At 43.2% G+C, this 27,865-nt stretch overlaps 1 protein-coding gene across 2 annotated transcripts in view; it reads left to right on the top strand.

Annotated features, from left to right (window-relative positions):
* LOC124796367 (protein cycle) overlaps nt 1-27,865 on the top strand; it is a 946,497-nt gene that overhangs the window by 740,799 nt on the left and 177,833 nt on the right. For both annotated transcript variants that reach the window (XM_047260526.1, XM_047260528.1), the window contains one exon: nt 20,345-20,476. In XM_047260526.1, coding sequence (XP_047116482.1) covers nt 20,345-20,476 — 132 coding nt within the window. The remainder of the gene's footprint in view (nt 1-20,344; nt 20,477-27,865) is intronic.

The raw sequence follows: 27,865 nt of genomic DNA, 5'->3' as shown, positions 1-27,865 counted from the left end.
GGCCCTAAGCCCGATGGGGCTTAACATCTGAGGTCACAAGTCCCCTACTTAAACCTAACTAACATAAGGACATCACACCCTAAGGACATCACACACATCCATGCCCGAGGCAGGATTCGAACCTGCGACCGTAGCAGCAGCGCGGTTCCGGACTGAAGTGCCTAGAACCGCTCGGCCGCAGCGGCCAGCTTGAACGACGACTGAATAGAATGGTTCAACGTGACAAAAGTGCAACCTTTCCGCAAACTGCTGCAGATTTCAATGCTGGGCCATCAACAAGTGTCAACGTGCGACCCATAAACGACATATCATCGATACGGGTTTGGGAGTCGAAGGCCCACTCGTGTACCCTTGATGACTTCACGACACAAAGCTTGTTAAGTTTCAAATGGTTCAAATGGCTCTGAGCACTATGGGACTCAACTGCTGTGGTCATAAGTCCCCTAGAACTCAGAACTACTTAAACCTAACTAACCTAAGGACATCACACACATCCATGCCCGAGGCAGGAGTCGAACCTGCGACCGTAGCGGTCGTGCGGTTTCAGATTGTAGCGCCTTTAACCGCTCGGCCACTCCGGCCGGCCCTTTAAGTTTCGCCTGGGCCCGTCAGCACCAACACTGGACTGTTGATGACTGGAAACATGTTCTCTGATTGGACGACTTTCGTTTCAAAGTGTATCGAGCTGACGGACGTGTAAGGGTGTGGAGACAACCTCATGGATCCTGCACGTCAGCAGGGGACTGTTCAAGCTCGTGGAGACTGTAATGCTGTGGGGCATGTGTAGTTGGAGTGATATGGGACCCCTAATATTTCTAGATACGACTCTGACAGGTGAGACGTACGCAAGCTACGCAATCATCTGTTTGATCAACTGCATCCATTCATGTCCATTGTGCATTCCGACGAACTGGAGAAATTCCAGCAGAACTATGCGACACCCCACATGTCCAGAATTGCTACAGAGTGGCTCCAGGAACACTCTTCTGAGTTTAAATACTTCCGCTGGCCTCCAAACTCCCCAGACATGAACATTATTGAGCATATCTGGGATGTCTTGCAACGTGCTGTTCAGAAGAGAACTCCACCCCTTCGTACTCTTACGGATTTATGGACAGCTCTGCATGAATTATAGTGTCAATTCTCTCCAGCTCTACTTCAGACATTAGTCGAGTCCATGCCACGTATTGTTACGGCAGCTCTGCGTGCTCGCAGGGCCCTGCACGACATCAGGCTGGTGTAACAGTTTCTTTGGCTCTTCAGTGTAAATGCAGTACTATTTCACTTCCACTTCAACTTTTCCTGTGTTGCATGCAACCAGTTCTTGCGCACCATTCGCGACCGGAACAGAGAAGAGGGGAGGGGGAAGTGCTGGTATGCAAAGTACCCTCCGACATAGACCAAAGATGCTCGCGGAGTGCAGATGTAGATGTATGAGATGTGAACAGATGCAGTTTACGTTAATATTTAAAAATAACGTCGAATATTGTAGTCGAAGAAATTTCATATACTTGCCGCAAATATTTCTTCTTCTGTGTTTAACATCTGGATTTCCGATCTGAAACTTAAATTTGGCACACATTATTACTCTCGGCTTTTACCCCGCTCATGAGTATTAACAAGACTCAGCAGTCTTGTGCAAATAAGCTGCCTTCACAGTACTTTCAGGCATCTATCTACGTCGAATATGTTATTTCATATCGTCGCATAAACTAGGGACTGCAGAAGTGTTGCCCCCTCTGGATCCCAAGTGAAAGCTGCGCGTCTATCAGGTTAGCGACCTGCTGAATAAGTAAAAGCTTGCACTGACATTCACGACTGATGCTAAGTCGCCGCATAATTGACTGTTCTACTCAGGGAGAAAGCGAACAATTGCTGTAGACAGGTACAACTTGAAAACGTGAGTCCCACAGCTGTTATGAAACCGGTCTTATCAAGGCACGATTTCACGAAACTCCCAGCTCAACACGTTAGACTGCACATAGCGCCACAACGTAAAACGAGTAGATAGCGTCGATAGACGGGTCTCAGGAGGATGCGAGATGCTATGAATAAACAGCAGTTAGCTGAGAGACTCAGGAATGCGTCACCGGGCAAACGACAGTCCCACATCTCATCCGTTGAGCAAACATACATTTACAACTGGTCATACCTTTCAGTCTCATACAAAAGGATGAGAGGCCATCCTTAATTAGAATAGCTATGTAGTGGAAGCTAATTACAACATAGTTTCCTTGAGCGCTGTTCAGAAATGTGGTGTTCTTACTACTTGTTCCATTTTGCTGCAATGAAGCTCGTGTTGACCTGTTTGTCCTCGGTTCTCACTACTTTTTCACGACTTCCTCTCTTGTGCCAACTTCTTCATCTCACAGTACCATTTGCACCTTACGTCCTCAATTTTTTGTAGGACGTATTCCAATCTCCGTCTTCTCATACACTTGTTACCCTATACAATTTCCTCTGGCACCATGGAAATTATTCCCTGATGTCTTAACAGGTGTCCTACCATACTGTCCCTTCTTCTTGTCGGGACCGAGCGAGGTGGCGCAGTGGTTAGCACACTGGACTCGCATTCGGGAGGACGACGGTTCAATCCCGTCTCCGGCCATCCTGATTTAGGTTTTCCGTGATTTCCCTAAATCGCTTCAGGCAAATGCCGGGATGGTTCCTTTGAAAGGGCACGGCCGATTTCCTTCCCCATCCTTCCCTCACCCGAGCTTGTGCTCCGTCTCTAATGACCTCGTTGTCGACGGGACGTTAAACACTAATCTCCTCCTCCTCCTTCTTGTCGGTGATCTTTCCAAATGTTCTTTTCTTGCTGGATTCGGCGGAGAACCTCTTAATATCATTCAATTTAATATTCAACAGCCTTCTATAGCATATCTCAAATGCTTCGATTCTCTTGTTTTCCGGTTTTCCCACAATCCATGATTCACTACCATACATGCTGTCCTCCAATCGTCGATCCGCAGAAATATCTTCTTCAAATTAAAGGCTTCGTTTGATACAAGTAGATTCCTTTTGCCTAGGAATATTCTCTTCATCTGTGTTATTTCACTTCCAAGCTAGCAGAATTCCGTAACATCTTCTACTTCATGGTCACTAGTTCCGAAGTAAAACTTTCTCACTAAACTTATTTCTGCTGCTCCTCATTACTTTCTCTTTTTTTCGGTTCAATCGTTATTATATGCTCAGTAGTGCGTCTCACCATTGTATCCTTTCTACATGAATTTCAATCTCACTCTTGAATCTTTCTTTTATTTCCATCATTGCTTCCTAGATGTACAGATTCAACAATACATCCCTATCTACAAGACTTTTAATCCGCTCACTTTATTCTTCATCTTTCGTTATTATAGTCCCTTCTTGGTTCTTAAACATATTTTATACTACCCGTCTTTCCCTGCAGCTTACACCTGTTTTATCTAGAATTTCGATTGTTGTGTACCATTTTACATTGTCGAACGCTTTCTGTAGATCGACAAACCCTCTGAAGATGTCTTGATTTTTCGTAGATTTAGATATCCAGCACAACGTGAGACCTGTCTCTCTGGTGCCTTTACCTTTCCGAAAACCAAGCTGATCGTCATCTAACAGAACCTCAATTTTCTTTTCTGTTTTTCTGTACAGTCAACTTACACAACTAAGTTGTTATCCTGTTTATGTGATAGTTCTTGCGCTTATCTACCCTTGTTGTATTCGGAATTGTATGGAAGATTGTTTTCGAAACCCTTATACTATATCACCAGCCTCATAGATTCTACAAACCATCTTAAATAGTCGTTTGGTTTCCACTTCCCTCAACGATTTCACAAATTCCAATAGTATGTTATCCATCCCCTCCGCGTTATTTGTCGTTTCCATCGCTCTATTAAATATTGGATCCCCTACGTCCTCCATATCGATTACTGATTCGTCCTCAATTATGACATCAGAAAATTTCTCCTCCTCATCCAAGTGCCTTCAGTGTACTCTTTCTACCTATCCGCTCCCTTCTCTGCGTTTAGCACTGGAATTCCCTGTGCTGGCCTCGCTTTTAATCTCAATGACGGTTGTTTTAACTTATATATGTATATTGAATCAGTTATTCCATCGATCATTTCTTTTCGATTTCTTCACATTTTTCCTGCAACCATGTAGCCTTGGGTTTCCTGCAGTTCCCTATTTCGTTCATAAGTAACTTATGCACATGTATTCTTGAATTTCCCTGAACATTTTTGTACTTCTTTCTTTCGTCCATCAATATAGTATACCTAAGGTTGTATCGCTGTTACCGTCCATCTAAGTCTCCCATTTCAGAGATCGCAATTGCTCTTAAACTGAACTGCCCAGCATTGTATTCATTGTCACAGTGTCTGTAGACATGTAAAAAGCAGTCTACTATGTGAAATGGTGCAATGGGCCAGACATTCTGAGGAAAATGTCGGTAAGATATAGGGAAAGATGTTAATATACAATATATACAAGAACCCAGAGGGAACAATTAGAGCAGAAGTCCAAGAACGAAGTACTCGGATTGAAAAGAGTGTGAGACAGGGATGTAACCTTTCGCCGCTACTGTTCAATCTGTACATATAAAACGTAATGATGGAAGTAAAAGAAACGTTCAAGAATGGGATAAAAATTCAAGATGAAAGGATGTTAGTGATCAGATTCGTTGGTGACATTACTATTTTCAGTGAAAATAAAGAAGAATTACGAGATCCAATGGAATTAGCTGTCTAATGAGTACACAATGTGGATTGAGAGTAAATCGAAGGAAGACGAAAGTAATGAGAAGTAGTAGTAATGAAAACAGCGAGAAACTTTACATCAGATTTGGGGATCACGAACTAAATAAAATTAAGGAATTCTGCTAGCTCGGCAGCAAAAATCTCATGACGGACGGAGTAAGGAAGACATAAAACAGTCTGCAGCTCGTGGTCGTGCGGTAGCGTTCTCGCTTCCCACGCCCGGGTTCCCGGGTTTGATTCCCGGCGGGGTCAGGGATTTTCTCTGCCTCGTGATGACTGGGTGTTGTGTGATGTCCTTAAGTTAGTTAGGTTTAAGTGGTTCTAAATTCTAGGGGACTGATGACCATAGATGTTAAGTCCCATAGTGCTCAGAGCCATTTGAAAGACATAAAACATTGGTTTGCTGCACGCAGCACTGGACTGTCATAAGCAAATAGTACCTTGCACTTAGCTATTCAAACAAACAATGTGGCCAGCTTGTATACATTATGGTAGCACTTACATAATACGTAATCATCTTGTCAAACATACTTGTACTTTGATTGGCGTTGTATACGTTAACTGTAACACGAGACACTCTTCTACAGGTTGGTCTGATAGTGGACTGGTCGCCATTGAAATAAAAACAAACTTCTGTGCAACCTTGACGGTTTCATAATTTAATTGAATTACTGAGGAGTGCTTTTGGAGTTCCAGTTAGCCCAGCAATTCGCAGCTTATGGAGCTCCCTTCGTGTTGTTCTGGTGCTGATAGGGTTCGCGACATTCGGGTCTGCAGTGCCTTCTGCAGCTATTGTCCTCAACCGTATGTCTCGATCACTCTACACACACTTTAATCCGCGTTGTAACTTAGCAGGTGATGTTCTTCCCATTTTCCTGTTTTCGGCGTAAATCTTCGATATGGCGCCCCCTGAAACAGCAAACAAAAAAAAAAAAAGTTCAAATGTGTGTGAAATCTTATGAGACTTAACTGCTAAGCTCATCTGTCCCTGAGCTTACACACTACTTAACCTAAATTATCCTAAGGACAAAGACACACACTCATGCCTGAGGGAGGACTCGAACCTCCGGAGGGACCAGCCGCACAGTCCATGACTGCAGCGCTCCAGAACGCTCGGCTAATCCCGCGCGGCGAAACAGCAAACACCTCGGCTGCCTTGGATATGGAAGCACTCACCGTAAGAGCACCTACAATTTATCCACTTTCGAAATCACTTTATTGCGATGTAATGCACTCACAATTGCACAGACCTCTGTTCCGACCACGACTGACGCCTACAATATATCGAGGACACTGGACAGGTGCCATTTGTGGTCAGATACAACAGCGCAACCTGCAGGCTTAGCTAGCGTCTACATTTATGTTTAAGCATGCTTTTCTCGCTGTGTTTCCGTATTTTGTCCAATCCCTGTATTTCACTTGCGGAACTACACTTAGTTGACTCACATGAGACAAGCTATCTCCGTTCAGGTCAGTTAATTGGCGTGAAGAAAGGAAACAGTAACCACCGTCAAATATCTAGGAGTATCTTTCCGAAGCGTCTTAAGTGGAATGAGCAGATGCCAGACTGAAATTCAAAGGAAGAATCTTAAGTTCATCAAACTCGGACCCTTACCGGGTAAGGCTAATAGAAGAGATAAATCCAAAGAAGAGCAGCGCGTTTTGTCACGTAATCATGTAGTGAGCGTCAGAGCGTTATAGAGATGGTCAACAAAATCTAGTGGAAGACGCTAGAAGAGAGGCATTGTGCGTCACGGAAATGTCGAGAGAGCACTTTCCGGGAAGAATCGGACAACATACTGCTTCCTCCCGCATACTCCTCTCGAAATGATTACTATGAGAAAATTCGAGAACTTAGAGCTAGTACAGAGGCTTACCACCAGTCAATCTTCCTACGCGCCATTCGCGAATTGAACTGGGAAGGGGGAATCAGTTAGTGGTACGAGAAGCACCCTCGGCCACACACCGATGCGGGCTATTGATGTAGATGTGGAAAGTACACGTCGATGTCGAATGTACGCCAACTGCTACACACCTAGTGCTACACACACATTTGAACATTTGAAAAAATTATGGTAATACTGTTTTCAGGTATACCACAGCATATTTCAGACGCATTCCAGTTTAAACTTACTAAGAACGTGTAGAAATTATTTCTCTTTCTTGAAGCCATCCTGACCCTGTAAGTATCAGCTTTTTTCAGTCGGATGCTGATAGTTAATGGGAGTTTGCAAAAACGAAAACAAGTGAAGCACAGATAGCACATGGCGTAAAGTACACTCTACAATCAGGCACTTCAGTACTTTTTAATTGCCTGAGCTATAAAAAAAATAGAAGTTGTATTCAGCATATATTTTACATTAGGTCTGAGGAGGTTAATGGAGGTTAATCAGACCAGGTGACGATCTCAGTCAGCATTCCACAAGCTTTTCTCGCTTTACCTAAGGTTACTTTGATGCAGTTCTCCACTTCTGTCGTAAGATATACCTTTCGCTTCTGCTTAACTGGCGCACTTCCCATCACTGAATATCGCACGTCTGCCTTGCATACTCGTATTTAGACCTGTACTTACTGTTCAACTACAGATTTCAGGGGCGTACGTCATCCTATATGCGTAGCCATTGATTCGTCATGTTACTTATTAGGCTTATTTTCCCTGCCTTATTCAGGACGTAGTCATACTTCACACGATCAATCAGTCGGATCCTCAACAGTCTCCCGTTATCACCACATATCATTTCTTCCTCTCGTTTCATTTATGTCTTCCCCATTGTCCTTGTGCCGCGCGTGTATGGATATGTGCTCTTCATTAAACTTTTTCACGTTAGGCTCAAATATTTAACCCGCTGTCCTGACTGTAGTGCAATGCTGTGCTCTAAATCGCCATATTTTATTCTTCTACTTACGCAAATAATCTTACATTTATCAAAATCATTACACCAAGTCACTCCATATTTCTCTATGGCACTTTCGTCGTGATCATTCGGTAAAACTTAGAACGCCGGCCGAAGTGGCCATGCGGTTCTAGGCGCTGCAGTCTGGAGCCGCGAGACCGCTACGGTCGCAGGTTCGAATCCTGCCTCGGGCATGGATGTGCGTGATGTCCTTAGGTTAGTTAGGTTTAACTAGTTCTAAGTTCTAGGGGACTAATGACCTCAGAAGTTGAGTCCCATAGTGCTCAGAGCCATTTGAACCATTTTTTTAAAACTTAGAACGAAATGCCTTGGAGACACCATTTGACTTTTTCATACTACACTGCGTCACAAAATGAGCGAAGCACCCAGACGGCAAGCAGGAAAAGAAACGAGAGTTAACGGGATGAGAGGACATGCGATGTTACAGCGGTGATTACAAATGGTTCAAATGGCTCTAAGCACTACGGCACTTAACATCTGAGGTCATCAGTCCCCTAGACTTAGAACTAGCTAAACCTAACTAACAAAAGGACGTCACACACACCCACAGCCGAGGCACGATTCGAACCTGCGACCGTAGCAGCAGCGCGGTTCCGGACTGTAGCGCCTAGAACCGCTCGGCCACAACGGCCGGCCGCACTGCTGCTGAAAACGCTGCGCGAGATGTGTCCAGTTTCAGATAGACTTTTTTCCTTACAACGGTTTTGAGGACAGGGCCTGAAAATCGTTCCTCGGTGACCCTGTTCGGACGTAAAACGTGTAATGCGATTTCCCGAGAAGCGACGCCAGAAGCACGCCGCGATCCACAAGTTTCGCAATATGCGACGAGGAGTGTTTGCCTGTCCGTCACCGAACCGCATCCAGGAAGCAATATTGCTGACGCTTTCACAGTCCTCTTTTTATGTTATACCTGTACTCTATCGGTCGATGTCCACATAAAATTCGCTGCAAATCATACAATAATTTTGCAGGATATTATTTTGTTTTCATTTACCATTTTCTCCCCTTTTATTCAAAACTGCAGACTCTGTTCTAAAACGCACTGTTACAAAGTGCTACATCGTCGCGAAGTTTTGTGCAAAATGTCACATCAATTCTTGCCCGTTTCTTATAGATACACGTTGTCTATTAATTTTCCTAGAACAGTACAGTGATTAATACGCTATAATGAAGCGGGATTCATTTAATTGCGCATTTCCATCGTCAGTTTATCACTTACATGAGTATGTATTCTCTCCATGCGGATTTCATAGGAATTTTCATCTCCAGTATTGATGTTTCCGCCTTCTCTTTATTTGCAGCACTATACGTATTTCACATTTCTTAAAGCGACATAAATCTTTTAATTCCTTTGTTCGTTTTACTGGTGAATACGTTCCATGTTGTGTTCTAGTCACTTACGTGTTGGAAGTATTGACAACTAACCATCTGATTTAATATTTATTTTGAAATGTGTGTCAACTATATACACTTTGGTCTTACTTGGTCTTCAGCGTTGCACCTTTTTAAGTTAGTTAGTCGAACGACTTCCCACGACTAATACAGTACGGTACTCTAACTACTCTCCCGTCTTCAGACTGTCCCTTGAATAAAACAATAATATCAACCAACATAAATTATCTACAGTATACGCTTTATAAATAAAGAAAAAGTTCCATATGACTTGCGGCGGCTCTAAAATTTTAATTTCTAACGGCCGCCGTTTCCCTGCAGGCAAATGCCTACGCTCTCTAAATTTATTTATAAATTTGTGAATGAACAAACCGCGGCTGCTTCCATACCAATTGCCCAAACTACTCCATTTGTCTCATATCCATCTCTTGATACCTTACTATATTCTCTGACGACTTGGCTCTCTTCGAGGGCGGAATGTCGCACTCCAAAATAGGTCTCTCTTCTCGACGCAGCCTTTTAAACCTTCGCGACCGCTGACCCAAGCTGAAGACGCGATTGATCTTCAGATACATCGCTCCACATGCACATAAAAATAGAAAGCCTTACACTATCTGAGGATTGCATTTATCCTCTTTCCGCTTGAGGATCAATCAAGTACATTTGTTTCCTTATAACATTCAACAGCCTACAGCGCGTAAATATTTCTGTTTTTAAGATAACCAGTTTCTACAGATTTTTCTGTCATCTTCACGTCTTAAAAAATCCTTTTGTAATGAAACGTGTTCATTTTACTTTCGACCTCACGCCAAGTTGGAATGGAATGCAACAAACATCTGTGAACTGTATATATATGGACATGGCCATTTGCGCAAGTGATTTATATTTTCAAATACTTTTATAATGTGCCGATTTTCGTCCACATGACAACTTGCCGTGAGGTCCGACGTAAAATGAACACGTTTCATAACAAAAAGATTTCTTAAGACCTGAAGATAACAACAAAGTCTGTCGAAACCGCTTGACTTGAATAAAGAAATATGCTAAATGTTAGCCCACATCTCGTGGTCGTGCGGTAGCGTTCTCGCTTCCCACGCACGGGTTCCCGGGTTCGATTCCCGGCGGGGTCAGGGATTTTCTCTGCCTCGTGATGGCTGGGTGTTGTGTGCTGTCCTTAGGTTAGTTAGGTTTACGTAGTTCTAAGTTCTAGGGGACTGATGACCATAGATGTTAAGTCCCATAGTGCTCAGAGCCATTTGAACCATTTGCTAAATGTTATTAGCAAGTAAGATCGCTCCTTCGGTCTTCTCAATAAGAGAATGAATCCCTGAATAACTGCAAAGTGGCTCCTGTCAGATCCACTCCACAAGTGTGAACTGGGTCGAAGAATGTTTGACTAATGGAAGTCAGAACGCTACACCGAAACACGAAACTTTGAACAGAAATTAACATAGGGTGTCTACCACGAAAGCGTATGAGAACTTGTAATGTTGTCAATAAATATAAACTACCTGTGATAGGGTAACCATCATCCTCACGCTGTTCGCTAACTGTACTCTTTTCCACAGGACAGTTTCGCCTCTAGAAAGTCGTAAGGAACTACAGGAACTGTTTTTATTTGATGCAACGGACGACAAATTTATTTACGTGGTAATAAATGCATGGATAAGCCCTTACCAAACCAAGGTAACCAGATATTATCCGATTACTACACTGAAGAGCAAAAGAAACTGGCACACCTGCCTAATATCGTGTAGGGCTCCCGTGACCACGCAGAAGTTCCGCAACACGACGTGGCATGGACTCGACTAATGTCTGAAGTAGTGCTGGAGGAAATTGACACCATGAATCCTGTAGGGCTGCCCATAAATCCGTACGAGAGGGTGGAGATGTCTTCTGAACATAACGTTACAAGGCATCCCAGACATGCTCAATAATTTTTTTGTCTGGGGAGTCTGGCGGTCAGCGGAAGTGTTTAAACTCAGAACAGTGTTCCTGGAGCCACTCTGTAACAATTCTGGACGTGTGGGGTGTCACATTGTCCTCTTGCAATTGCCCAAGTCCGTCGGAATCCACAGTGGACATGAATGGATGCTGGTGATCAGACAGGATGCTTACGTAAGTGTCACGTTTCAGAGTCGTACCTACACGAATCCGTGGTTCCATACCACTCCAACTGCACACGCCCCACACTATTACAGAGCCTCCATCCTTGAACAGTCCGCTGCTGACATGCAGGGTCTATGGGTTCATGTGATTATCTCCACACCCGTACACGTCCATTCGCTCAGTACAATTTGAAACGAGACCCGTCCGACCGGACAACATGTTTCCAGCCATCAACAGTCCAGTATCGCTGTTGACGGGCCCAGGCGAGGCGTAAAGCTTTGTGTCGGAAGTCATAAACGGTACACGAGTGGGCCTTCGGCCCCGAAAGCACATGACGGTGATGTTTCGTTGAATGGTTTGCACGCTGACACTTGTTGATGGCCCAGCATTGCATTCCGCAACAGTGTGGAGAAGGGTTGCACTTCTGTCACGTTGAACGATTCTCTTCAGTTGTCGTTGGTGTCATTATTGCAGGACCTTTTTCCGGCCGCATCGATGTCAGAGATTTGATGTTTTAGCGGATTCCTGATATTCACGCTACACTCATGAAGTGGTCGTACGGGCAAATCCCCACTTCTTCGCTGCCTCGGAGATACTGTGTCCCCTGGCTCGTATGCCGACTATAACACCATGTTCAAACTCACATAAATCTTGATAATCTAAATTCCGGGCACAACAGGGGCAAGCATTCAAAGACTAGCATCAGTGGATTTCTGATGCAGGATCACCAAATCGCTGTATCAAAAATCTACAGATACCAGTCTTTGAATTCTGGCCCCTACTTTCACCAGAACCGAGATTGGAATCTTCCTATATGTCGGTGAGGAGGCCTGAAGATGGCGTAATATGTCGGCGAAACTGGTAGCCCAATAAAATAACAGTTTGGAAACTAGACGGCTGATATGTGTTTGAGTTAACATTCTTAAATGGCACTATTTGAAGGTGGTGGCGTTGTTACCGTGGAACCCTAATGGATAAATTTGAAGATAAATACTGTGTTTAATCTGGCTGCTTCTATCGTGTATTAGGTTCGTGCATAAGTTCTTAGCGTTTTTGTTTTCCATGTTGGTATTCCGGTTGCTATGGGGTTATTTATCGACTGTTTTTTTTTATTTGTAGTTCATTGTTGCTATTTCTGTCTTCTGGAGATAGTGAGTGGATCTGTGAATGCTAGAAAACGGAATGCGTAAATCGGAATATTTCCGACATGTTCTTCTATTTGAGTTCAATAAAGGTGTGACAGCAGCGGGGGCAACCATAAATATTTGCGCCGTGTATGGGGATAATGCCACTGGACAGTTCACGGGAAGAAAATCGTTTTAAAGAGGATGATTTTGATATTAGTGACTTTACGTTCAAGAAGACCCTCGGTATTTGATTAAGATCGTTTAAACAGATTAATCCACGTCACTGTCCTCGATGACTGGTAAGTGGGTTGAACTGTGACATTTTCATGCAATGGAGAAGGTTCAAAAATCGGGTGTATGGGTACCGCGTGCTCTTAACCAATATCAAGACATCAACGGGTTGCTATAAGTGCACCTTGCACCTCTGCTTGCTCGTCATCAATTGGCTCATGAACAACACCGACCACTCCTATCTTGTATCGTTACTGGTGACGAGAAATGGTGTCTTCATGCTAACATAAGTAAAAGAAAGGAATGGTTGAGTCCAGACAAGGCAGCGACCTGTGCGCATCCGTGAAAGCTAATGTTATGCATCTGGAGGAACAGCAACGATGTGGTATATTGCGTATTGCTTCCTTGCTTCCCCGAGCTGTAGCCATCATTGCTGACATTTATTGTCAACAAATGAGACGTCTTGCAGACGCAATCCAAGAATAACGACCAGGAAGACTGCGTGAAGTGATGCTAGTCCACAATAATGCCCGCCTCTTTTCTGCTATACTGACAAAAAAACACTGTATAACAAAAAACACTATACAGGAGTTGCGTTGGAAATCATTCTTAAAAAATGTTCAAATGTGTGTGAAATCTTATGGGACTTAACTGCTAAGGTCATCAGTCCCTAAGTTTACACACTATTTAACCGAAATTATCCTAAGGACAAACACACACACCCATGCCCGAGGGAGGACTCGAACCTCCGCCGGGACCAGCCGCACAACCCATGACTGCAGCGCCCTAGACCGCACGGCTAATCCCGTGCGGCGGAAGTCATTCTTCTCCCACCTTATTTACCTCGTCTTGCGTCCTCTGATTTTCACCTTTTCCGCTCTCTACTTAACAACGTTGAAGAAACTTCTTTTCCGGATGAAAATAGGCTCCGAAAATGGCTCGACGACGTCTTCGCCTGAAAACCAAGTGATTTCTACGGTCGCGGCATCGAAAGTTACCCCAGCATTGGCATACTGTTATAAATGGTGAAGGAGGGTACGTTAAAGATGACTAAAGCCTCTGTTGTGTTTATTAAACTATTGGAAAAACGCTAAGAACTTGTGCAACAACCTAATGTTAAGCGTAGGGATCGTGAGGAAATGTTACGAGTTCACAGAGGCATCCACAGTCTTTCTACCGCGATTATTTCGTTAATTGCGTATGGCATAGGGTACAATAAAACTGAAAATGGATGTTCAACGATGAGAGCGCATTCGTCTATAGCTCTAGAATACCTGTGTAGCTGTTTTTCTCAGCGTAAGGACAAAGTTGAAACGAATAGAACTCGACTTTCAACGTAAATTCTCTGGTAAGTAATATATGCAATAAAATATACATGAAATGACGGAGGCACCTAAACCAGTTATGCAAGATCAAGTTTCGCCAACGTTTCAGTCGATCAAGCAATAACTTGTAGCTCCTGTTTGGCTGCAGCACGACTTAAAATTTCAGAGCAGCCGTCATACACATTTTATCTTGTTTCGCCTGTCATTGCTCTGTTTCCACACCGAAGAGTTGTTCGAAAGAATTTCCTAGGCGTTCAAAAGTCCAGTGGGCGTGGAGGATAAATGTGTCTAGCAGTCAAGAGATGCGGAAAGAAATTGTGTGTCGAACTTCATAGGAGGATGGAAACATGTATTGGGTTGGTTCAAATGGCTCTGAGCACTATGGGACTTAACTACTGTGGTCATCAGTCCCCTAGAACTTAGAACTACTTAAACCTAACTAACCTAAAGACATCACACACATCCATGCCCGAGGCAGGATTCGAACCTGCGACCATAGCAGTCGCGCGGTTCCGGACTGCGCGTCTAGAACCGCTAGACCACCGCGGCCGGCCCATGTATTGGGTGTTATGGAATTGCATTAAAAGAGTAGATGTTAAATGAAAATCGTGAAATATGGAGGTGAATGAATAGTAAAATATTTGTGTGTGATTTTTAACAAAATAGAAGAAAAGGGCCCCAGTCGTTGGAAGTCCACTGCAGAAATATTGAGCCGTGCTGCCCCTATAGCCGTCCATAATTGCGAAAGTGTTGCCGGTACAGGGTGTTGTGCACGAACTAAACCCCCGATTATATCCCATACGCGTTTGATGGGATTCATTGCCGACCGTGGGGCCGAGCTATTCTAGGCGCTTCAGTCCGGAATCGCGCTGCTGCTACGGTCGCAGGTTCGAATCCTGCCTCGGGCATGGATGTGTGTGATGTCCTTAGGTTAGTTAGGTTTAAGTAGTTTTAAGTATAGGGGACTGATGACCTCAGATATTAATCTCCATAGTGCTTAAAGCCATTTGAACCGTTTGGGATGCATGTCGGACGATCTGGGTAGCCAGATCATTCGCTCGAATTGTCGAAAATGCTCTTCACACTAATTGCGAACAATTATGGCTTTGCTGACATGACATCGTTGTGTGGGAACATGAGGCCCATGGATGGCTGCACATGGTCTCCAAGTAGCCGAAAATAACCGTTTCCAGTCAATGGTCGGCTCAGCTGGACCAGAACAACCAGCCCATTTCAGGTAAATAAAGTCCACACCATTAAGGAGTCACCGCCAGCTTGCACAGTGCCTTGTGACATCTTGGATCTGCGCCACATTTGAACCCTACCATTAGCACATACCAACTGAAATCGGGACTCATCTATCAGGCCACGGTTTTCCATTCGTCTAAGAGTCCAACCGATATGGTCACGAGCCCAGGAGAGGTGCTGCAGGCGATGTCGTGCCGTTACCAGAGCCACTGACGTCGGTCGATTCAGGGCGGTGTGTTTGCGTAGAGGCGGCCGGGGTTGCCGAGCGGCTCTAGGCGCTACAGTCTGGAACCGCGCGACCGCTTCGGTCGCAGGTTCGAATCCTGCCTCGGGCTTGGATGTGTGTGATGTCCTTAGGTTAGTTGGGTTTAAGTAGTTCTAAGTTCTAGGGGACTGATGACCTCAGAAGTTAAGTCCCATAGTGCTCAGAGCCATTTTTTGTTTGCGTATAGTTGTCAGTGCTAACAGACAAGCAACACTTCGTGCAATAACCGCAGGTATCAGGGTGGGACGTACGACGAGCGTAACGGTTAGGACAGTGCGGCAAAATTAGGCGTCAGTGGGCTCCACAGGTGTTAGCAGTGACAACTCTACGCAGACACCGCTGCTCTCAGCCGTTAACCACTGCATTTTTCCTTTGTGAGAGGTAATGCCAAATGTGGTATTCTCGGAACACTTTTGACACTGTGGATCTCGGAATACTAAAATCCCTAACGACTTCCGAAACGGATTATCTTATACGTCTAGCTCCAAGTACCTTCCCGCGTGCAGAGTCTTTTAATTCCCGTCGTGCGGCCATAATTACGTCGGAAACCTTTTTACATGGACCTCCTGAGTACAAATCACAGTTCCACCAGTGCACTGCCCTTTTAGACCTCTTTTACGCGATACTCCCGCCATCTGTATATGTGCATATCGCTTTGCATGACTTTTGTCACCTCAGTTTAGTCATGAGAAAGAGACAGAAGGAAAAATAAAGATGAGAAAGGATAACAGAAAGCTTTAAAAATACCAAAGGCCTTCAGCAAGTTTCCAGTATATCCTCATTCCTCTTTGTGATAGACTTAGACCAAACGCCGAAGGCATTGTACAAGAAAAGTTCAGGAACAGGTATGTTAGTTGGAGGGGAAAGAATGCATTCATTACTTTTTGCAGATGAGCAAATAATTTTCGCGAACGTCAGACTAGACTTGGAACGCATGGGTAAACTACAGAAGTAATACACGAGGTGGGGTTTTAAAAAATGATTTCTAAAAGATAGAATATGTGTCTATTGGTAAACAAGGTGTAAATATAGATCTATAAGACGAAAAAATTAAAAAATATTGAGATTTTAAATATTTAGGGTCTACTATATCCAGTGACAGCACCTATGACAAAATACTGAGGCTAAAGTAACGATGGTAAACGAGCAACGAATTGTTTGTATAGATTGATTTGAAAGAATAATATTAGTTAACACTAAAAAAAAGAGGGTACATAGTATTATGGACACTGTACGATGCAGAAATGTAGACACGAATAAAAGAAGGAACTATGTCAGGACAACGGAATTAGATTTTATGAGAGATGCCTACAGGTTACCCGTGAAGATAAGAACAAAACATTAAAATGTATAGAAAAAAATGGATAACCCACCCATAGCCAGCAAACTTCAGAATAAACTCTTCAGTAGTTTGAGCAGTTTAAAAGAATGAGTAGTGAGAGGTGACCAAAGAAGGATTTAATGGTTCAAATGGATCTGAGCACTATGGGACTTAACATCTATGGTCATCAGTCCCCTAGAACTTAGAACTACTTAAACCTAACTAACCTAAGGACATCACACAACACCCAGTCATCACGAGACAGAGAAAATCCCTTACCCCGCCGGGAATCGAACCCGGGCGTGGGAAGCGAGAACGCTACCGCACGACCACGAGCTGCGGACCAAGGATTTAATCCAGGCCCCAAGAAGAGCTAAAAGTGTCTGCCACCTTTGTCATTGAAATATATATTGATAGAGTAGTGGATGAGAAGGAGTTAACAGCTTTAGACTGGAGTAACGCAGACTGCTTGAAGGAGAAAACGCCTACCCTCTAGATCAGGAGTTCCCAACAAAATTTTCTCGAGGACCCCCTCATCGAGCATGATTGGTACCTTCTCACATCACAGTATCAAGTACCTAAAAAAGCCAAATTAAGAGTCTTTTTATACGTTTTCTATTTTTGGTACTTAGAAAAAACATTGACATATTCATTATTGAAAAAATGTTGAGCAGCCAAAACAAAAAATATGTTATCATACGAAATATATTTAATAATTTTTTATTCTAATAGCATCTTGCGGACCCCGCTGGCATAGCTCGCGGACACCTGTTGGGAACCACTGCTCTAGAGGGATAAGTCAAAGAAGAAGAAGAAGAAATTCGGTGTGAGCAGCGAAGGCCGAAATGGGTCTTTAAATTTGCACTCTGGCTATCTCTTCGTCGACGGCTTTGTGATGGTATAAGGCCACAGAGAAGATTGTCCTTCGCCAGAAGCCTCCCAAGTCGTATAACAAGGATACAGATCTGTGCGCCGACTAAGAATATTACTTTCCTTGCGTCAGCTTTTACCTGTTATCGTAAGCGGACGTTCATGACGCAGTGTCTTAGCGGACTGTAAATCTTGGCTGAAGAAGCCTGCAACTGCAACCTGCCAGGTGAATCCCACTGAAGGTATTTGTCCAGACGGAGCAGTCGCCAGTTGCCAGCCTGCGGCAGCCCCTCGTGTGCGTCAAGCATACGGGACCTTGGCTTCGCTCGCCCTGCAAAGGTGTAGAGTTTCACAAATCACGCGGGAGCAACGAGACTGAGGGATCTGCACAAAGAGCGATATAGCGTCAATTGGTATGGAGCAGGACTGGAATCGATTGCACACTTGTTACTGAAGACCTGGAATTGTTTTACATTTACAGCAGGGTCGGCGAAATACCTTTTCTTTCCTAGGGTCTCTTGGGTGACCTTCAAGCAATACAAATACACGACTGACAAACTTCCTGCTCCGTTTACGAAGCATGGGATAGGAGGTATCATTATGTTGGTTACCGGGGCACATAGGAATTAGGGACACGGATTGGCAGGTGCAATTGGTAAAGAAGCTCATGTGGCTTCGCTTCGCTGTTGAGGTGCTGGATCATGCACGAATGGTACAGCCACAAGGATCTTTATCTATGTGTTTATTTAAACGAGCAATAGTGGACACCAGATACGTACAGGTGAGGTTACGGTTATATTTCACTCACTACCCACAACGCATCTGTTTGGTCGTGTTGCCATCTGCCTTATTTATTACAATTCATTTTTCATTGGATTTTTTTTTTTTTTTTTTTTTTACTTTGGCAATCTGAGTGAAACGAAAACCTTTAAACCTTTATAGGCTTAAGTTTCGAAAAACATGTGGTAAGTAGTGACAAGAAGAAATTCTGCTTTACACGAAGTGGAATCCTCAAATGTCTATAGGTCCATTACTATACGAGGGTTGGAACTTTAATAGTGGCAACTATTTATTTACCAAAAAAAAAAAAAATGTTTCTGAGCACTATGGGACTTAACTTCTGAGGTCATCAGTCCCCTAGAACTTAGCACTACTTAAACCTAACTAACCTAAGGACATCACACACATCCATGCCCGAGGCAGGATTCGAACCTGCTACCGTAGCGGTCGCGCAGTTCCAGACTGTAGCGCCTAGAACCGCTCGGCCACAAAGGCCGGCATTTATTTACAGCTCGCATAAGATAACGTGTTTCAAAGTTTTACTGACCTTCAAAGTAGTCACCAGCATTGTGTATAACCCGTTGCCAGCGATGTGGAAGCCTAGGATACTCTTAGCAGTACCAGTTGTGTTGACAGTTCGAGCGGCGCGGCCTATAGCTTGACGAATTCTTAGCAATTCTGAAGCGAATGTCGTGAAGTGTTTCCTTCACATTTCTACGAGTTGAACTCACTAGGGCTTAAGTCAAGGGAGTCCAATAGGTGGAGCCGGCCGCTTTGGCAGAGCGGTTCTAGGCGCTTCAGTCCGGAACCGCGCTGCTGCTACAGTCGCAGGTTCGAATCCTGCCTGGGGTATGTGTGCTTGTCCTTAGGTTAGGTAAGTTTAAGTAGTTCTATGTCAAGGGGACTGATGACCTCAGATGAAAAGTCCCATAATGTTCAGAGCCATTTGAACCATTTGAGCAATCTGAACGGTCCGTATACGTGTAATCCTACCCGTTCGTAGATTAAAACTTTGCGAAATAATGTCATTAAAGCTATTATCCTCGCAGAAGCAGCAGCTTGAGAGGTCCGTCTCATACGCCGTATGCCAATGGTGGCAACAAATTTACCCATTTATTTTAAGCGACTTCAGTTCCCAATCGAGGTTTTGTTTCCTATAACAATAAACAAGGCTCAAGGTCAGAGAGAGGGGGAAAGAGCAGAGGCACAGAGAGGAAAGGGGGCTGGGAGGTAATGGACATAGAGACGGGGAAGGAAGGAGTGCTCATACAGAGGGGGAGATCTAGAGACGGAGAGGGGGAGGTAGAGCTGGACAGAGAGAGGGCTAGAGGAGGAGGAGGAGGAGGAGGAGGAGGAGGAGATGGACAAAGAGAGGGGGCAGGAGGAGATTAGGACATGTATCCAATTCCTACACTTATTTAATAACTGCGAAGCATTACTGGGTTCGCTAGTATTTCTATAGGGCACCATCCTGTGACACATGACGACTTCTTTTGGCGAGTAGACGCGCGATGCTTCTGGTGTACATGCAGCAGCGTGCCGTATGATAACAAATTATATTTTATAAACAGCAAGAGGACAGAGGACAGCTTGGCGTGTGATAAGTCTTCTTCTATTTCAATAGAACAAATGTGTTGTGGTACTAAAATTTTTATGAACTGTCCGAATTGCTTTCTAAATTATTAGAAGGGAGATTTTAACCTGTTATCAGGATGAGCGGATTTTATTGTTTACTGATTTTTCAGCTAAGTTTTCCTGAATTCTTACTCAAGCCTTCACTGTATCAATTCCGCAAGATTTTTTTCACACATTACATAACAGAGATCATGTTCACAGTTCTACATTTTCATCGATTGAGTACGAATGGAGGGGCAATTAAGAGTGAAAATAAGAAATATTTTTTTTAGTAAATTCGTCCCATGTTAATTTATTAAGTGCGGTAATAGCTTCGCTAATGAGTATCGTCTGTACGCAAAACAAACACGTACTCGTCGTTACTGATCCATGGTGTTTGGTCGCGTGTTGCAGAAATTCCTGTTCCACATCCATGTACCTCGGAGGAGGTCCGACTCAGAGTCTATCTAGCGACGTGGCGATGGAACTGCACCCCACCGTCGACAGCAGCGGAGACCACTCGCGGAAACGCAAGAGCTCCTTCAGGTAAGTCCGGCCCAGCGCCAGCGCATCAAACGCACGCAGCAGTATTACGAGTTCTTGCTCTATAATTTACCTCCTGCCTTTATCAGTCAGTGAGTAAACTGTACAAGACAGTCGTACTTAGCAGAGAACGAGAAGTCGTGTGTTTCTTTAAAAAAAAAGATACCAGTTCTAGCTTGTTTTGTGACACATGTTATACGACGATCTGTGATGGCTTTTTCATTAAGAGGAAAGCGGACTGGTAACACAATCTCTCTCTAGTTCAGTGGAGTGCAACCATTTGTAACTCCCCACTAACTGGCGCAGTTCTCACTAACTTGATTCCTCTTCAGAATGAGATTTTCACTCTGCAGCGGAGTGTGCGCTGATATGAAATTTCCTGGCAGATTAAAATTGTGTGCCGGACCGAGCCTCGAACTTGGGACCTTTGCCTTTCGCGGGCAAGTGCTCTACCAACTGAGCTACCCAAGCACGACTCACGCCCCGTCCTCACAGCTTTAGGAAGGTAGGAGACGAGATACTGGCGCAAGTAAAGCTGTGAGGACGGGGCGTGAGTCGTGCTTGGGTAGCTCAGTTGGTAGAGCACTTGCCCGCGAAAGGCAAAGGTCCCGAGTTCGAGTCTCGGTCCGGCACACAGTTTTAATCTGCCAGGAAGTTTGATTCCTCTTGATAAATGAATAAATCGTTACTTGTGATCCATATCGGGGTTGCCTACTTATTAGGAAGGTTACTTGTACGCTGCAGTGCACTAGTTTCTGTACGTGCATGACAAAATGGTAAGGGAGAATATTAAACCTTGGTACTGCATTGGCCGAGCTGTCGTTCATACTCAGGTGACTCAAGTGAAAAGGTTTCCGAAGTGATTATGGTCGCACGACGGAAACTAATGAACATTGAACGCGGAATGGTAGTTCGAGCTAGATGCATGAGACATTCCGTTTCAGACATCGTTAGGCAAGTCAGTAACCAGATATCCACAGTGTCAAGAATGTGCCGCGAATACCAGATTTCAGGCATTACCTTTCACTACGGACAATGCAGTAGTCGACGGACTTCACTTAACGAACGAGTGCTGCGGCTTTAGTGTAGGGCTGTCAGTGCTAACAGACAAGCAACAGTGCGTGAAATAACCGCAGAAATCAAAATTGGAAGTGCGACGAACATACCCGCTAGGTTGTTGTTGTTGTTGTGGTCTTCAGTCCTGAGACTGGTTTGATGCAGCTCTCCATGCTACTCTATCCCGTGCAAGCTTCTTCATCTCCCAGTACCCACCGCAGCCTACATCCTTCAGAATCTGCTTAGTGTATTCATCTCTTGATCTCCCTCTACGATTTTTACCCTCCACGCTGCCCTCCAATACTAAATTTGTGATCCCTCGATGTCTCAGAACATGTCCTACCAACCGATCCCTTCTTCTAGTCAAGTTGTGCCACAAGCTCCGCTTCTCCCCAATTCCATTCAATAAATCCTCATTAGTTATGTGATCTACCCATCTAATCTTCAGCATTCTTCTATAGCACCACATTTCGAAAGCTTCTATTCTCTTCTTGTCCAAATTATTTATCGTCCATGTTTCACTTCCATACATGGCTACACTCCATACAAATACTTTTAGAAACGACTTCCTGACATTTAAAACTATACTCGATGTTAGCAAATTTCTCTTCTTCAGAAACGCTTTCCTTGCCATTGCCAGTCTACATTTTATATCCTCTCTACTTCGACCATCATCAGTTATTTTGCTCCCCAAATAGCAAAACTCCTTTACTACTTTAAGTGTCTCATTTCCTAATCTAATTCCCTCAGCATCACCCAACTTAATTTGACTGCATTCCATTATCCTCGTTTTGCTTCTGTTGATGTTCATCTTATACCCTCCTTTCAAGACACTGTCCATTCCGTTCAGCTGCTCTTCCAAGTCCTTTGCTGTCTCTGACAGAATTACAATGTCATCGGCGAACCTCAAGGTTTTTATTTCTTCTCCATGGATTTTAATACCTACTCCGAACTTTTCTTTTGTTTCCTTTACTGCTTGCTGAATATACAGACTGAATAACATCGAGGATAGGCTACAACCCTGTCACACTCCCTTCCCAACCACTGCTTCCCTTTCATACCCCTCGACTCTTATAACTGCTATATGCTTTCTGTACAAATTGTAAATACCCTTTCGGTCCCTGTATTTTACCCCTGCCATCTTCAGAATTTGAGAGAGAGTATTCCAATTAACATTGTCAAAAGCTTTCTCTAAGTCTACAAATGCTAGAAACGTAGGTTTGCCTTTCCTTAATCTAACTTCTAAGATAAGTCGTAGGGTCAGTATTGCCTCACGCGTTCCAACATTTCTACGGATCCAAACTGATCTTTCCCGAGGTCGGCTTCTATCAGTTTTTCCATTCGTCTGTAAAGAATTCGCGTTAGTATTTTGCAGCTGTGACTTATTAAACTGATAGTTCGGTAATTTTCACATCTGTCAACACTTGCTTTCTTTGGGATTGGAATTATTATATTCTTCTTGAAGTCTGAGGGTATTTCGCCTGTCTCATACATCTTGCTCACCAGATGGTAGAGTTTTGTCAAGACTGGCTCTCCCAAGGCCATCAGTAGTTCTAATGAAATGTTGTCTACTCCGGGGGCTTTGTTTCGACTCAGTTCTTTCAGTGCTCTGTCAAACTCTTCACGCAGTATCATATCTCCCATTTCATCTTCATGTACATCCTCGTTCATTTCCATAATATTGTCTTCAAGTACATCGCCCTTGTATAGACCCTCTATATACTCCTTCCACCTTTCTGCTTTCCCTTCTTTTCTTGGAACTAGGTTTCCATCAAAGCTCTTGATGTTCATGCAAGTGGTTCTCCTTTCTCTAAAGGTCTCTTTAATTTTCCTGTGGGCAGTACCTATCTTACCCCTAGTGAGATATGCCTCTACATCCTTACATTTGTCCTCTAGCCATCCCTGCTTAGCCATTTTGCACTTCCTGTCGATATCATTTTTGAGACGTTTTTATTCCTTTTTGACTGCTTCAGTTACTGCATTTTTGTATTTTCTCCTTTCATCAATTAAATTTAATATTTCTTCTGTTACCCAAGGGTTTTTAGTAGCCGTCGTCGTTTTACCTATTTGATCCTCTGCTGCCTTCACTATTTCATCTTTTCCCCTTACCCGTTATGATAGTGCGGCGAAGTATGGTGTGGACTATGTCTACATGGAATGGGCTGCGTCCTCTGGCCCAACTGAACCTATCACTGAGTGGAAATGGTTACGTTCGTCTACTTGGACACCATTTGCAGCCATTCATGGACTTCCGTTGTTCAAATAACCATGGAATTTTTTGGATGACTCTGCACCGTGGCATCGGGCCACAATTGTTTGCAATGGGTTTGAAGAACGTTGTGGACAATTCGAGCGAATGATTTCGGCGCCCGTCGAACATTTATGGGACATCATTGAGAGATCAGTTCGTGCACAAACTCTTACACCGCAACAATTTCGCAATTATGGACGGCTAAAGAGGCAGGCTCAATATTTCTGCAGAGGACTTCCAACAACTTGTTGAGTCCATTTCACGTCGAGTTGCTGCACTACGACGGGAAAAAAGAGATCCGACACGATATCAGGAGGTAACGCAAGACTTTTGTCACTTCAGTGTATAATATATTTTCTTATTCCGTATTTAAACGGTGGCATTCGCTTTTATGTACTGCAGTTTTTCCCGAAATTACAGAAATTACTCCGGAAAATTATAGTGTTTCCAAATTTGAAAACATGTGCAAAGGGACAACATGGTGATTTAACTAGGCACAAATATTCTGTTAAAATTTAAAAATTTATTTAATTATCTGATTATCTGTTGCATTATTATTCTACTAAACCCCAGTGATCGGTAAATGAAATCAAATCAAACAGAAGTATTATCAAAAACTAGCTGCTAGTCAAATACATTTTGAAATAGAAAATATTCGAAACTAACAAAATTTTCCGTTTTCTAGACAGGTAAAATTGTTAAGACCTTAAATAAACTTATTGTCAGTCCATCTGCAAGCATCAGGTACGCCATTGTTTAGGTGCACGACTGTCCCCATGTTAATAAGTGCACGACTGTATCCATGTTCTATAAATAGATCTAAAAATGTATAGCGTTTTTATGGAATATGCTGTTGGTTCTTGGAAGAACATAAACATATTAAAAACCTGAAGACACAGTATATTCCATAGATATTATCAAAAGTGCTAAGATAGCTGAAATATCCGTCAGATGCAACGGGTTAGTGAAACAGAAGTATAAAGCCACAGAACATAACTAATTCAATCGCGAGTGCATGAAACTAAACGTAAGACCAATGTACGCGATGCTGAAATCAAGAAACACAACACAAGTAGCCATGTAAGCTATCCGTGCTACGGAGAGGACGTGGATGAATGAACAACTTAAAGTGTAGTATGTGGTGAGTGATAATGTGTGTTAACATTTGAAAGTTGTTCACAAAGCAATTACGTCACTTCTAAACCATTGTGAATTCGATGTATATGATAAGTCAGACCGAGAAGGTTCGCTTACCGTAGGGAACTTGACGTGCCTCCGCCTGAAAACTAAAATCTAACAGTTATCTCAACTGAAACGAGCCCCAACAACCACTAAACGTCAACAGTTTGCAGGACGTGTCATTAACCAATCAAATCTAAATTTGTCTTGTGAAGAATTCCAAATTTTAAATAATGAAATTAAATATGCTCCGAAAGCCAATATTTCCGAAAAAGAGCTATTTAATTATTGTGGGCCATTAATACCGTATATTCAAGTTTTTAATCATTTTATTCATCAAAATATGAAGATTTAAGAATATATTCGAAATAACTTCATGATACAGCGTTTAAATGTGTAGAACGCGAAATATTTTCAAATGCTAAGCAAAACACAACATCATGTCTAAGAACAACAAAACACCGGAAACTGCTTGTGGCGGTCTCTAGTGCGCATGCCTTCATGTGATTCTGAAATTGGTCACTAGACTGAAGTACCGGCCAAAAACTTTCTAGGTACACTACCCTCGAGATTCAACACTCTTACCTGCATAGCAAAGCATGATGTTACGATCTTGTATGGAAACACGTCACCCCATTCTCGGTGTACACAAAATCGAAGTTTTTTTACGAAATCAGTGTCCTAATACTGAACGCCGTAATTACAACGATGAGCTTTCGACAGAAGACACAGAAGACAAAATTACAACGGATAGTGTCAAATAAGATACATGACATGTCTCACATTGACCACACAGTGAGCTACAGAAATAAAAATAACATAACGTAAGGTATTAATAGAATTTGCGATGCATTGAAGTTAGCTCAACGAATAAGTCATTTATTGCCCTATTTCCGAGGAAAACTATAAACAAACACTATTTTGTGACAGGTATCGCCCAGGCAACTAATGTCTGTAAACTAGCGTCAGCTAGTTGCTACTAGCTGTTTCACTCCTGTCATAGCCACCGAATGTAACTGTCCGTAAATGAACCAGACACCGTACAATTGGCTGCTTGACCACGGTGGTTTGCAGGCATCTACGTGGGGGGCAGTTCCGCACACGTTTCTTTAACCCATGGGCCACAAACGTACTAAGAAAAGGTTTGCTGTGTGTCCCTGTGAAGCCTTTATAGCTTCGAGACGTCACGTAACGCTAGGAACATCACATCACTATTTCATTAGAACGTAATTGTTTTGAGAGCTTGCTATATTTATGTACAGATCGCAAAGGTGGAACTTGAGAGTGAGCACTGCATTTACTGAGATAATTACCAGAATATGTTGATCACCCACTGTTTGCAAAATAAAAAAAGACTATATATCCTTTTTATCACGAACGTCGTAATAGCATAGTCCCAGAATAGGTGTCAGTATTAAAAAATAGCTATAGATGATGACAAACCGCTATCAGATGACTATTACTGGTTATTGGGGTTAGGTTGTTTTGGGGGAGGAGACCAAACAGCGAGGTCATCTGCCTCAGTGGATTAGGGAAGGATGCGGAAGGAAGTCGGCCGTGCCCTTTTCAAAGGAACCATCCCAACATTTGCCTGAAGAGATTTAGGGAAATCACAGAAAACCTAAATCAGGATGGCTGGATGCGAGATTGAACCGTCATCCTCCCGAATGCGAGTCCAGTGTGCTAACCACTGCGCCACCTCGCTCGGTACACTGGTTATTGCTAACTATTTATTGGGACACGCATTTTTTTTCATTTGGAAGATAACGTCTTGCTACCGGTCTTTCTGGTAGATTTACTGGAGGTTGTCTTACTGTGTGTCGTCACCAGACTTCACCCTGCCCTGCCTTTAATCTGTAACATCTCAAACAGAAAAACTGCACTGTACCTGAAATTTCATAGAATGTCCAAATAGCGTTTCTTCCAAAGCTGCGCTGGACATCTTCAGACGTACTCCAGCTTCCGCTGGGTCTTGCCGACTGATGGCTCGGATGTAGGAGAGCGACTCACTGTGCAAAATGGGTTTGGTAGAAGTTCACGTGATCAGCAGAGACAATTGTTGTCAGAGGTAAAACTTAACCATCGATTGTCATCTGTCAAATATAAAACTTATTTATCGATCTTCTAGAGTTACTTGTCCATACACTCATATCCTTCAGGTTTCATGGTTTCTTATTTTCTGGCTGCTTCTTTCCTGTTAAAATTATCACGATGTTTATATATTTCGAACTCTCAGAGTGCAGAATTAATTGATTGAGAGTTTCATATTAATACTTTAATTATTTTTCGTTTTTCTCATATAAAAATTAAACAAAATTATTATTTGTGTATAATATTGTTGTGGGAGTAAATGTGAGTGAATGAGAGTGTGTACGTGGGGCATTCGTCAGATTGTAATGTTGCATTATATGCTGTTTTAAGTAACCTGCAAGAGTTACACGAGCGTGTCATGGGAAAATGTTACTAGGGAAGTATGTCTAGGTGTGATTGCTATTGTAACAGAGCAGTCAGAAAGTCATAGTTGACGCACCCCATATTAATGGGATTGGGCTGCCATTACACCACAGACAGTCAGAGACGAAGAATGACGTTTACCATGGTATTGGAATACCTAGGTAAATTAGATAGGATAGCTTCTCTGTTGTGGATAAACTACGAGGTCTCTTCAAAAAATTTCGCAACTTTGTCCACAAATTTTTATACGCTTGCCTTTTACTTATTGTGCATGGTTTCCATCGAAATACTCTCCTCCACAATTGATACATCGCTCCTAACGCCGTTTCCACTTCCTGAAGCAGTCTTGGTACGCCTCTTGCTGGATTGCGCGCAGCGCCGCGAGCTTAGTTTCTTTTGTCTCGTCTATCGTTGCAAATCGTCGTCCTTTTAACGAGGTTTTCAATTTTGTA

Source organism: Schistocerca piceifrons, chromosome 4 (genome assembly GCF_021461385.2).
Source record: "Schistocerca piceifrons isolate TAMUIC-IGC-003096 chromosome 4, iqSchPice1.1, whole genome shotgun sequence".
NCBI classification, from domain to species: domain Eukaryota; kingdom Metazoa; phylum Arthropoda; class Insecta; order Orthoptera; family Acrididae; genus Schistocerca; species Schistocerca piceifrons.
This window is presented reverse-complemented; position numbering and strand designations above follow the sequence as displayed.